We start from the raw sequence: 13,644 nt of genomic DNA on the forward strand, positions 1-13,644 counted from the left end.
TGTGAGTAAGCCCCACTGAGTAGACTTGAGCAAGATTCTGAGTGGACCTGTTTAGGATCGCACTGGAAAGCACCATATTTTTATGGGGATCTCCATATTTTTCAACTTTGCACAAAACCCAAACTAGCAATCCATCTGGGGGATGTTATCTCAGTTTATATTATCAGCGATGTGACCCAAATATTTCTTAGATCTCACAGTTATCTTTTTGCAGTAACATTTCTTGCATTCTCATGTAGGTTGAGGAAAGGTCTGTGAAAGAAGAATTTTGCCCTCCACCATATACCCACTATGAGGTACCTCCAACCTTTTATCGCTCTGCCATGATACTTAAGCCCCAGTTGGGCCTGGGGGCAGTTTCCAGGCTACCATCTGCAAAAAATAGGATTTTGATTGCCAGTCAAAGGTCTTCAGCAAGCTGCATCCATCAACAAGGTCCAATAACAAGCTCTCCCACGCTTTTCCATGCTGATGCTGCAGGTAATGATCAGTGTCACTACCATACCTTTAATAGCAATTTATTTTCATTTATTTTAATAGTGTTTTGCATTTTGGATCATTTTTGTGGGTTCAACCCTCTTAATCATTATTCATGTCTTCCCAATAGTTCCCGGTCCCTCAACCCATCTGAAAACACCTTGAGTATCTATAATTGCACTTCCTTGGTAGCAATATGAACTTCCCCTAATACGTCCAGTATCGAATGTGTTATTGAATGTAATTACAAAGTTATTACCGTATATACTCGTGTATAAGTCGACCCGCATATAAGTCGAGGCACCTAATTTTACCACAAAAAGCTGGGAAAACTTATTGACACGCGTATAAGTCGAGGGTGGGAAATGCAGCAGCTGCTGGTAAATTTCAAAAATAAAAATAGATACCAATAAAATTACATCAATTGAGGCATCAGTAGGTTAAATGTTTTTGAATAGTTATTTCAAAGAAAAACAGTAAACTGGCTCTGTAAGTGGAAAAGAGGGTCAACAAGAACAATATGGTATCAACAATAACTTTAAAAGTACAAAAACCTTAGCTCAATCAGCAACCAAGCTAAAACACAAGAGTTAAAATGCTTCAAAACTGGATTCCTCATCATCATCTGTATGTCCAAATGTAACCCAACTTAGATTTTAAGAGGGATATTATCAGAAATGGAAAATCTACTATTAGCTTCCATTGTAAACAATGGGGGATGGGACACCCCTTTGGGGATCAATAACTTTGGATCCCCTGACCCAAACTTCACCAAACCTGGCTGGTATCATTAAGAGACTCTCCTGATGAGACCAGCCAGGTTTGGTGAAGTTTGGTTCAGAGGGTCCAAAGTTATGGACCCTCAAAAGGGTAGCCCCATCTACTAATAGCTCCCATTGAAAACAATGGAGAATGGGGGCACCTCCTTTGGGGGTCCATAACTTTGGACCCCCTGGACCAAACTTTACCAAACTTGGCCGGTATCATCAGGAATGTCTTCTGAGGGTACCCTGAAATTTTGGTGCCGCTAGCATAAAAACTGCGCCCCCTGGTGGCCGGCAAAGTAAAAACACTAAAAAATTGTAATGACCCGCATATAAGCCGAGGGGAGCTTTTTTGCCATTAAAAATGTGCTGAAAAATTCGACTTATACATGAGTATATACGGTAAGTAGAATGAGTTGGGTCTAATACTTCCACGAATGGATGAGTTCATGAAGACTAGTTTTATTGCCTTTCCCTTATGTTTGGTGCCTGATGAATATCTGATACTGGGTATCAAATAGGGCCCTTCTAGAATGCTATGTCATACATAACAGATTGCCTGCAACTGCAAGAAGGAAGAATCAGCTGGAATATCCCCTAGGGAGAAGATAGTAAAAATCTTAATTCCATTCATAAATGCATTGGACCCAACTCAGCCTTTCTATTATTTGTTTCAAGATTCTGATGGTTAATCTTGGCAGCTTTGAGAGCTCTGAGTTTCAGTGACTTGAAATTACACAAGACTTTTCATGGAGTGATTGCTCATGCTTTCGTTGTTTGCAGTATTCTTGGAAGAGGCATATTAGTCCTGTCTTCTGTCTTCCCTTGTGACCATGGATATGAATTTTTTTTTCAAGAACTTGCATTACACTATCTTGTCTATTTTTCTCTATACAGTCATGCATTTCCTCCTTCGATTTGTTTTTTATGTATATGAAAGCAATATTTTATTGAATCATATTGTATTGTGTTATTTTTTCTGATATTGCCATGACCTATCCCAAACATTATCAGTTTTTTAGTCATGGGAGGACTGAAGCAAGTAATTTTAAGTTAGACCCTTGCCCATATTGGCTTTTGAAACCTAGTTGGCAAATGCTTGATTAGACAACATGCCATGTCTCTTTTGAAAGTAGCCACGTTAGGTTGCATGTATGGCTTTTGTGTCTGAGCAGTTGGTGACATTCCTTAAGTGGCAACATTTTTCCATCTCCTCCTCCAAAACTTGGCCAATTTCAGTTTTGATAAACTGGGTGAGGGCTCAGTGTAACAAATATCAAGATCCATTCTGTATCCAGATGTAAAGTGTTTGCTATTTTTATCTGTAAAGGTCTATCAGTTTACTTTTATATTTTGTTAATTGTTTAAACGTAAAATTAATTTCAAAAAACATAGAGCCAAGTGTGTTGTGTAGTGGTTAAGAGCAGGTAGACTCTAATCTGGAGAACTGGGTTTGATTCCTGACTTCTCCACATGAGCAGCGGAGTCTTATCTGGTGAACCCCACCCCTGCATTCCTGCTGCGTGACCTTGGGTTAGTCACAGTTCTTCAGAAAGCTGCATCTACCTCACAGGATGTCAGTTGTGGGGAGAGGAAGGGAAAGAAGTTTGTAAGCTCCTTTGAGTCTCCTTACTGGAGAGAAAGCTGAGGTATAAATCTAAACTCTTCTTCTTTTTCTCTTGGGGTGTATTTGAAAATGTAGTCTCACAGGTGTGAAAGTGCCAGAAAGCTCAGGGTTTTAAAAGTTAGCACCAGAACCTTGAACCTTGGTACTCCACAGGTAACCAATGCAGCTGGTGGAGCACTAGACAGATGTGCTTCCACCATGGTGTTCCAGTAAGGAACTGTACAGCTTTATTTTGAACCAACTGGAGTTTCTGGGTCAGATAAAGGATCACTGTACCTAGACTACAGCATGACAAGTAGGGGGCCAATAATCTGTCTTGTCATAAAGGATAAAATGCTGCCTGGGCACATTTGAGACTTGAGCCACCATACACAGAGAGAGGCATTAAGCATCACATCCAAGCTCTTAATAGTTGATGAAGGTGTTAATTGAACCCCTTCAAGATCTGGAAAGTGATTACGTCCCCCCAGGCCTCTCCAACCCAGCCACAGGACCTCTGCCTTCAGCTTCCAGACAACTGGCCAAAATATCTGGGGTGGCATCCAACCAGACACCCATCAATAGGTACAGCTTGTCTTATCACTGTCCCTTTCATGAAGCCTGTTGGCAGGACGATGAAGAGTTTGGGGATGGAGGTGGAAGATATGTCAGAGCACTGTTGTAACTGGTGTCTGATCATCAAAATCTGACAGATATCACATGACACAGCCTCATTCTAGGTTTAATTGGTAAAGAAGTGTGATTGGCCAGTAAACCAGATATAAGGCTGCAGTGTACCTAGGTCTGTGAGACACTTGTCTTCGCACTGCCTGGCGGAGCACTTTGTGTGAGCTATACTTGTGAACTAATAAAAGTAGGACCGCTTCTGTGAAGCTGACCTGCTGTGTGCATCTGACTTCCTACTGCGTTCCAGTGTATTGTGCTACAGGGGCTTTACCCCATACCTTCACAAGATATCCATTGAGAAGCAAAAAGGATGCACTTTTCCAGTTCTTGTACTACTTCAAAGATAATTTCTGTCCTTTCCATCTGGTCATGAGCATCCTAATAGCATCAGTGCTGGTATTTTTTACTACAATGGCAGTGACTAAAATTGTAATGTCTGCAGCACACAGATGCTTTCGGGACTCTCCATTGATATGGATGGGGGTATGTTGGTTGTTTTTAAAAGAGCTTTGCTGCTCAATCCAGATGGGGGAGATGGAACAGGTCATGGGAACGACATGGGGCTGCACCAATGCATTTGCCCACCCCATTGGCATAAAGAGCCAATCAGTCCAGACCTCAAATGGGTGCTCCCTCCAACCAGTGCCTCCAAGCAGAAAGAGCTTGTTTGATGGCCCAGGTTTCTTTATCCCCCACAGTCCAATTCAACTCAGAGCCAGAGATTTTTTTTGATAAATAGGCACAAGGGAACAAGTGGGCCTCCTGATCACGTTGGAGAAGGGCCGCCCCAAGTGCTTTATCAGAAGCATCCACATGGACAACAAAGGGCAGGGATGGGTCAGCATGCCTGTGCTCTGCCCAAATCGGGAAGGGCTTGCTCCTTGGAGGCTGCACCAGCAGCTGAAACCAAACCAGCCCAGTGGAGGGTGGGTCAAGGTCATTCATGGAGTGGAGCTAACTTTGGTCAGCTTCCAGCCTGGGTACACCCCAGCTCAACCCTCTGACTTATGCTATGGAAATACGTGGAATAAGTTGTCAATTCCAATGTAGATTTTCCAGGCAGCAATGGGCGAGTTTTCTCCTCCTTGCTGCGCCACCTGGATCTCCACTGTTGGTGTGGCACCACCTCCCCATACTGTCCTTGGCCATGGTAGAGTTCCACCCCCTGTCTGGATTGGGCTGAGTAGATTTAGCTCTGATCATTCTCATTACAACAGTATTGATTGTGGCCTGAACTGTAGCGAGAGAGGGCATGGAAGAGTTGTCCTTAAAATCCCACTGCTCGCTTCATTCTTGGTGGGATGGAATTAGATTGTTGTGGCAAAAAAAGCTGTTTATCCTTTGTGAAAAAGCAGAACACCATATAAGATTCTCAGTCTAGTAGGTTTATATTAATTCAAAATGTGTTTTGTTCTGTATGAATGTACAAATTGCCATGCATACCAGTCTCTTTAAAAATGCTATTTTAAAAAAATATTTTCTCATATACACACTCATAATCTTAACAGGGAGGAGACAGTGAGATTGATTTCAATCATTTTATTTTTTTTTAAAAGCCAACATGCAATACAGAATGATATAAATCTCTCCAGATCACTTGGATTTTTAAAAATATTTGTGATAATGTGATAAATGTAAAAATCACCCATTACACTTCAGAAATGTGAGGCTCCGTATCACTGCCAACACATTTCCTCTAATTTGACACACTGTTGAATTGCATCATATCTTCTTTTATCTGCCTAAATGGTTTTATGTGGTATTAGAGCAATGGTATGGAGAAAAAAACTCAGATAGCTGTCACACAGAGACGAGAGATGATGAAACACAAGCACTAAACAGGAGCTTTCTCACTCATTATCCTCTGTGAGCTAGCAAGGAAAGGCATTTTGTCAGGGCAAGATATGGCAGGAGAAGAAAAACAGAAACAGGGAAAAGAATCTCTGGGAGTGGTTGACAATAGTACCATCCGCTGCTACAGCGCAGCCCTTTTCGCATATTCTAGTTAGGAAGAATGGAAGCATACAGGGATGGAAAAGGGCTATTCTGCTAGTAGCAGTAGGTCACTGGACACCAACATAGACCTAAGAATAAGGTGACCAGATGGTCACCTTTGTGAACCGGGACGGGCGGGTAGGTGAGCGGCCGTGTGCGCGCTATCCAGCGCATGCAAAGAAGCCGCAGGAGCGCACTGCCGCACACGCCAGCCCTGTGACAGGGCGGGAAACGGAGCAGCAGGCCGCGGCGCCCCGCGGCTGCACGTTAGAGGCCGCCCACTGCCCTTGCCCCAGAAGGCAGTGTGCGGCAGCCTTCCAAAAATCAGGACCTTGAAAAAACCCACGGGACGCAGGACAAATTGTTTTAAGGTGGGACTGTCCCGCCAAAAGCGGAACGTCTGGTCAGCCTACCTAAGAACCCAGACTCTGCCAGCTCTGCCCAGCGTGGTGTAGTGATTAAGAGCAGGTGTACTGTAATCTGAAGAACCAGGTTCGATTCCCCTTTTGCCACTTGAGCTGGGAGGCTTATCTGGTGAACTAGAATAGTTTGTGCGCTCCAACGCATGCCAGCTGGGTGACCATGGGCTAGTCACAGTTCTTCTGAGCTCTCTCAGCCGCACCTGCCTCACAGGGTATTTGTTGTGAGGGGGGAAGGGAAAGGAGTTTATAAGCCCCTTTGAGTCTCCTTACAGGAGAGAAAGGGGGAATATAAATCCAACTCCTCCTCCTCCTCCTCCTCCTCCTCCTCCTCCTTCTATCCATACAGACAACATGATTACTAGGCTAAACAATATCAAAGTCTCATTCTCGTGTGCCCTATTTATTTAGAAAATTTCTCAGCAACCTTTCCACAGAAGCTCCTCTAGGCCGCTTACAAAGTAAAATATTATAACAACACAAAACACTATGAAACCTGTTAACAGTTAAGAAGCTATCAATATTTGAAACCCGACATTAAAAACCCAGCATGAAGCAGCTTAAAACGAATCTCATAAAACAGTTCTTGAGCTGGAATATTATAGAAAAGATGTTAAAAGATGAAGCCCTTCATTCAAAGCCTAAATTTTAAAAAGAACATTTTGACCAGATGCCTGAAAGAGAGTAAGGTAGGTGTCAGGCAAAAGGCGAAGGCCATTCCTCAGGGGTTGTGCCACAGCTAAAATAGAATACATGTCTTCACCTGCCAACAGCGCCCTTCTGATCTTTATAGTCAGTAACCGTATCTCTCTCCACAGGAATGAGCAGATACGTATATGTCATGGTAAAGGTCAACCGCCAGAAAAAGGGAGAGAAATCTTGTAGTCTCTCAGAACATTCTCTTTAAACTTAAAACTATCACAATTAAAGTTGTTCCAAGAATGGCTGATAATTAAACTGGATGAATCAGAGGCTCATTCCGCACATGCAGAATAATGCACTTTCAAACTGCTTTCAGTGCTCTTTGAAGCTGTGCAGAATGGCAAAATCCACTTGCAAACAGTTGTGAAAGTGGTTTGAAAACGCATTATTTTGCGTGTGCGGAAGGGGCCAGAGTTCACTCTCAAAAGTAATTGTGATATTCTAATTATTATTCATGCGTACTGGAACCTCTCTGCTGCGTGTGTAGACCCCACTAATACCCAAGATCCATCTAATTCTGGATGGATTTTATATTTAAACTTTCACACTTTTTTGCCTTTATCTTTTATGTACGTGTTTAAATAAAAGATACTGCTTTGCAACTGGCTCTGCTTTTAGGCATTCAGTATAGAATTCTACATATACCTTCCAACTTCCTTTATTTGTTTGAGAAAATGAGCCAGCGCCTGCAAAGAACTGATACAGAAGGCCCTTTCTGCACTTTGCAAAGGTTTGCATCATTCATATGGCTGTAGCTTTAAAATTCAAACAGAAGGAAGGTATCAGTGAGTATTCTGGCTCTGTGAGTAATAACACTCTAGTGAAGGAACATTTGGTGCTGCCTTATACTAAGTTAGACCATCGATCTGACTAGCTCAGCTCTGTCATCTCACTGACAGCTTACTGAGGTCTCAATCAGCTGTTGTTATAGCTGAACAATAATATAGCATAGCAATGGCTTCCCACAACTGTTTTATTCCTTTCAGCTGAAGCTGCTATAAACTGAACATGGGATTAGGTGTGGGCAATTAGGGTGGGGGTGCTATTTTTCAGATTTTGGTTTACTGGGACTGAAAATTTGTATTGAAATTTAATTGTTTAGTTTTGATTATGTTTAGCTGTATTATGATTTAATTTGTTGTACACTGCCCAGAGCCCTTCGGGGATAGGGCGGTATATAAAACTAAACAATAAATAAATAAATAAATAAATAAATAAATAAATAAATAAAAAATTCAGCAAAGCAAAAAACAAACAAACACCAAATCGCAGTATTGATAATTTTGAGGAACTTTTTAAAAAACTGAATGTTTTCAACTTCAAACTTCACCAAATTTGGGGGTGAAGGGTCCAAGGAGAGTTACCTTCAGCTACACTGAAAATGTGGTGCCTCTACCTTGAAAAACAGCTCCTCAGCACCCTTTCCAAATTCCCCATAGGCTACAATGTAGCAGCAAAGCCACAACCAAGAATCTCACCATGGAAAAAAAGTTCCCACCATAGACTTACACAAGGGTTGCTCTTTTGCTCCTATTGCATTCAAAGATTTTTGTGGGAAACTCTGGAACTTTCCTCCAAGTGGAGGAAAAATAGGTGCCCATAGAATTGGACCCCTCCAAACTTCACCCATCTTGGGGGTTCTTCTGGGGAAAGTCACTGATGAGATACATGGGAAGTCTAGCATAGTCTTATGCTGCAAAAATTCCTAAGAGGATTTTCAGGAGCCTCATCTTGTATGCATAATGCATGCCTTTTCAACAGAGGGAAGTAGACCCCAAGTACCTCCCTTTCATTGCTTTAGAATGGGCCTTGGATTTGCCAGACAGCAACCCCATTGGAAGCTGTGTTTCCAGCCCAGATTCCAGTGGGAGTGAAACTTTTCCCTGTGAAAAAATGGCAGCTATAACTTTTCAATTGTTTCAAACATGAGACAGTCTATGCTGATGAAAGCATCTCCATCTAGACTGCTCACAGAAAGCCCTGAACTACATCCCCATGGGTAGAATTTCTGAAATATACTTCAAGTCACTGCCAGATTGTGCCAAGATGACTCCATTGTCATTTAATTCCATGAGGTAAAAGAGAAAAGTTCCAAAGCATCTTGTTGTAGCTTGAACTTGTCTAGAAAATATCTCTGGGGCAAACTGCTGATTAGCAACAAAACCAAATGATGCACATAGTATCTGTATTTGTGATTTTTTTGGCATTCTGCCTGCCAGCTGCTTGTCTTCTTTCCACAACTGCTATCAAATTAGTAGGGGCCAGGAGTATGTTTACTATTGGGCTGTGCCACCAAGTCCAAAATGTACTATTTTTTTCATAACCCCCATGCTTATGCCACGTATATAGGGTCATTAACTGTGAAACTAAAGCAAATTTTAGATACCTAATATGCCACACACTACAGCACAGCATGGAATGTAGTGACTGTTGAGCAAAACTAACAGTATTCACCCCAAAGCCACTGCAAGCAACAGCTCTTTGCCTCAGCACTTGCAAAAGCATCAGAGCCAAACATAAAAACTTTATTAGTTTCAAGCTGTTACTGCATTCACTGGGTGACTGAATTTGTATAATGGAGTGGTGTGCTGGGGAAACGGGCAATCACATTTTTATTACTGGTCATCATTTAAAGAGGTACCGTGGGAGGCTGTTACAAATGTGCTTATGCATGAATCCCCAACTGGGGCACGTTTTCTTTATATATCCATAAATGAATGGAGACAAATGTTAGACACAGATAGGCTGGAAATCGCTTCTCAACTTCTGGTACCTTCTGCATATGTATATCTCATCTTATACATGTGTATATGTGTTCATTTCTTTATTTGAGGATATGCTGTATGCAAGGGATAGTGAAAAATCAGGGAGCTTTGCTTCCGACACATGGTCACACATGAAGCTGCCTTATGCTGAATCAAAATATTGGTCCTTCAAGGACAGTATTGTCTACTCGGATTTGAAGTCATTCTCCAGGGTTTCAGGTTTGAGGTTTTTCACCTCATCTACTGCCTGGTCCTTTTGACAATACTCATTCAGGACAATGGGCATCAGCACAACCACCTGCTCCATTGAAGAGACAGGTTCCTCATCCCAGTGAACCAAACATTGGGAAAGTGGATACCCTCTCAGGAAAGCCTGGGTGTCTCAAAAATGGTCTCAGGAATCATGTGATATATCAAGGAAGGTGGTGAGCAAACATGGCAGGTCATGTTCATGGGTTTGAGCAGGAGGGAGATCATCAAAATGGCTGCCAGATTCCTCCCTTCCATATATGAGTCTATATGGTGAAAGAACAGTCAGATGGGAGGGCCCTGTGACCCAGCTTCATAGTTACAGACCACAGATGTGTTTCATACTGATTTTTTTAAAACTACTGGATTTCCAAAATTGGGTTGACATGGGAGAAGATAATGAGGTACTTTCGATGAATGCAAGAAACTGACTTATACTGAGTCAGACCATTGGGCTATCAAGGTCAATCTTGTCTGCTTGGCAGCAACTCTCCATAGTCTTCCATATCACTTACAACCTGATCATTTTAATTGGAGATGCTGGGATTGAACCTGGACTCTTATACATGCAAATCAGATGTTCTACTACTGAGCTGCTGGCTCTCTGAAGAGAAGTCAGATATTTAAGATATTTCTCAATACTTTTTATTTTCACAAACATAATGCTTTTTGAATTTTCTTGGCAGTTTATTATTTTTTTTCTGTCATCCTTCAATTGTATGTTTTCAGTTCACACAACTGTGGTCTTTTTTTTCCAGCTGATCTTAAGAAAAGCCCAAGTCCAAACACCATAAAGTCAAATCTACCAAAACCATGTCCATCTGGACTTCGCCCACCTGGTTATTCACGGTTACCAGCTGCTAAACTAGCAGCATTTGGTTTTGTCAGAAGCTCAAGTGTTTCCTCAATCTCAAGCAACCAATCAAGTGACAGTGTCCAAAGTGACCAAAGTAGGACAGCCAACCGTAAGTGAGATGACTTTTTTTTTCTGCTCTAGTTATAAATGAGGTTTGTTGGAGAAAGATGGTGGGAAAAGGATGAAAGATGTTTCAGTGGGGGGTTTTAATTCCATACTTCTGTGGAAATAGAACCTGCATTGCCTATCTTCTGAATTTTATAAAGTAATGAATAATTGCAGATGACAAATTGTACAGAGAGGGTATTACTCTCCACGATGCCTCAAAAATGCATTGCATACAGTTCTGCATTCTAAGTTGCTTGCTGTATTTTTTTTAACCTATTTGACAAATTATACATTTTACAAGCTGAGGTAAGTAAATAAGCACAAGCAGATGTCCTGTATCAGCACTGAACACTCATGAACCATAGGTACTTCAGAAATAAATGTGGAAATGGAGCTCTTTTCTTCACTCTTGTTCTGCACATTTCTGGAATGTAGTGAGATGAGTTCATTTCAAGAAGCTAATAAAATCATGCAAGGGATTTAAAATAGGATCAGGATTGTTGTTATCTCTTTCCCCATGGTCTCCTTTTCAGCTGTGGAAAAGAACCCTTGGCTGAAATGTCATTGCAAATCCTATTTTCTGTGGCTAATGTTAATTGTATTAAGTACAAAATAGCCCCATGACCCTGAATGTGCTCCTTGTGAAACCTATATGAGCCACATGCTCAAAGCCCAAACAGAGATTGGGTTTTTTTGATGCCAGTTCCTCTTTGAAGAACAGCTTTTGCCTGAGCCATGTCAATTTCAAAGAAACTGTTATCACTCTTTAAGTGGTTCACATGGAAGGTGCCAGCTTGCATAAAATGCCAGAGGCTTCTGAAGCTATGGATTCCTAAAGCTTTTAGCATTTGTGTTAATTTTAAATGAATGAAAATAAATAAAACAAAAATAGGCCAAAATAAAACCTAGCAATTGTAGACTTGATAATTAAATCAAATCATGTGTAGTCTGAGTTTAGCATTTATACTGAAATAAAATACAAGTGTACGTCTTGATGGCTTTGTGGTAGCATTCGGCTGCACATAATACTATGTAAAGAGAACCATTATGTACTTGCATATGCAATCAAATGAGTGGGGGACAGAAGAAAACTGAGCTGTTATGTCCACTCCCCCCTGTCCTTGCATGTTCTATGTGTATGCATTTTGTATCTATGTAATTCATATTGTGGACAGATGTGCAGATGCTACCCCGGTGAATAAACACAGGATATGCTCTGGATTGAAATGGGCTACAGCCCTTTTTATTGAATGCTGAAGCTGAGCGAACAAGAGGAGCGCATCTTAACAGCCGGACAGCATCACAACTGTCCTAGCACCAACCCCAGTCCTACAGGTCCCAGGCTGCCAGGCACTCGCCCCCCTTGCTGCCCCTAATTGGTGGGTCATTGGGCTCCACTGCAGAGGCCTTCCCGGCATGCTCCCTGAGCCCGACCCATCCCAAGCCCCGTTTAGAGGCCTTAAACCGCAGGGAGGTCCGTCGTGTGATTTCAGCCTCCCCACAAGGATGCGCTCTTCTGCCCAAGCCGCTAGGGCTGTGACGTGAGTAGCAGCACATCTAACGACCCTGTCCCATAAAGGGAGGGAGGGTGGGTCAGTTTGCCAAAGGCGCCAAAAGAGGCTGAGGCCACCGTGTGCTGCCTATTATATAGGGAGCGTGCTCCACCCATCACCCCGTGCGTGAAGCATGACATTGCCAGGTGGGGAGGCTCTGCCAGACATCCGCCTAGAGCCACGCATTCTCCTTGCATGGAGCTCACCGCGTGCTCTGCCCCCTGTCACAATTACGGGCCTTGTTGACTCAAGTGCCGTCGTTTCTGCAAAAATGTGATTATATTGTGATAGTAAAGTTTGTGTTAATTTATCAGCGCGCATATCTGTTTTTCTTTCTTAAAAACTGTTGCATCTAGTTACATTACAGCATGCTTTTAAATTGAGATTATATTGTGACTTTATGATATTTCAATGCTTTTTGTTTCTGTAGTTTTTATTGAGCTTCTTTGTTTATATTGCCTATATTTAAGTTGTATTTTAAGTCAAAAATGAAAAAATGGCATTGCTTTGCAAGTTTTCCCATGAATGCTGGTTTTGATCTACATATAACTAATGTGTGTTTTTAAATTGTTTCCTTAGAAATTTGTTCTCTTATCTAACTATTCTTTTGAACCAGAATAAGAAATTAACTGTCTTTGCAGAGAAAATATAAGTAGAAAAGATTCCAATAACCTTTTTCACCAAGCTGCTATAACGCATATATATATAAAATTAATCTTCTGCATCACATTCTGACCTAAAACCCCACAACTGTCAAATGAAAACTGTCAAATTAATTTTAATTTGAGATTTTTACAAAGGCGTTCATTCTGAATTATGACAGTTCAAAATAGGATTCAAAACTAATGGATTTAGACAAAGGGATTTATACTGTGTTTGTAAGCCGCCTTGAGCTTTGTAAGGAAGAAAGGCAGCTAATGAATGATTAAAATAAAATAAATAAAATAATAAGCAATACATTATATGTATTATGTATCCCTTTTTTAATTTAAAACATTTATTGGCTGCCTTTGTGGGAATTTCATTTGGCCTTGAGCTTTTGTTGCTGGAACATCACTGTCTCATGCAGCATTTTACGATTCCCATCATCAGTTGCCCATGCTGTAGTCCATGAAAATCTGGAGGACCAGAGTTGGACACCCCTGACTTAAATGGAAGCCAAAATAGCAAGTGTACCACAAGGAATGTCAGCAGGATTAGCTGATAGTGACTGAGCAGGAAAGAAACTTTGGGGTTTCAGGAGATAGCATGATGAAAATGTCAACACAGTTTGCAACAGTAGTAAAAAGAAAAGCAAATTCTACTCCTACAGATTATAATGAAAAGGGATTGAAAACAAAATGGCCAGTATTGTCATGTCTTTCCTTAGATCTATGGTGCGGCTACATTTGCAAAATTGTGCACAATACTGGGGTGCTGTGTGGTTTCCTCTGAAGATGCCAGCCACAGATGCAGGCGAAACA

General features: G+C 41.5%; 1 protein-coding gene across 1 annotated transcript in view; it reads left to right on the forward strand.

The window, feature by feature from the left end:
- MTUS2 (microtubule associated scaffold protein 2) overlaps nucleotides 1-13,644 on the forward strand; it is a 347,703-nt gene that overhangs the window by 106,632 nt on the left and 227,427 nt on the right. Inside the window, exons 3-4 of the mRNA XM_048495114.1 lie at nucleotides 240-480; nucleotides 10,423-10,629. Coding sequence (XP_048351071.1) covers nucleotides 240-480; nucleotides 10,423-10,629 — 448 coding nt within the window. The remainder of the gene's footprint in view (nucleotides 1-239; nucleotides 481-10,422; nucleotides 10,630-13,644) is intronic.

The sequence above is a fragment of the Sphaerodactylus townsendi genome, linkage group LG04 (assembly GCF_021028975.2).
Source record: "Sphaerodactylus townsendi isolate TG3544 linkage group LG04, MPM_Stown_v2.3, whole genome shotgun sequence".
NCBI lineage: Eukaryota > Metazoa > Chordata > Lepidosauria > Squamata > Sphaerodactylidae > Sphaerodactylus > Sphaerodactylus townsendi.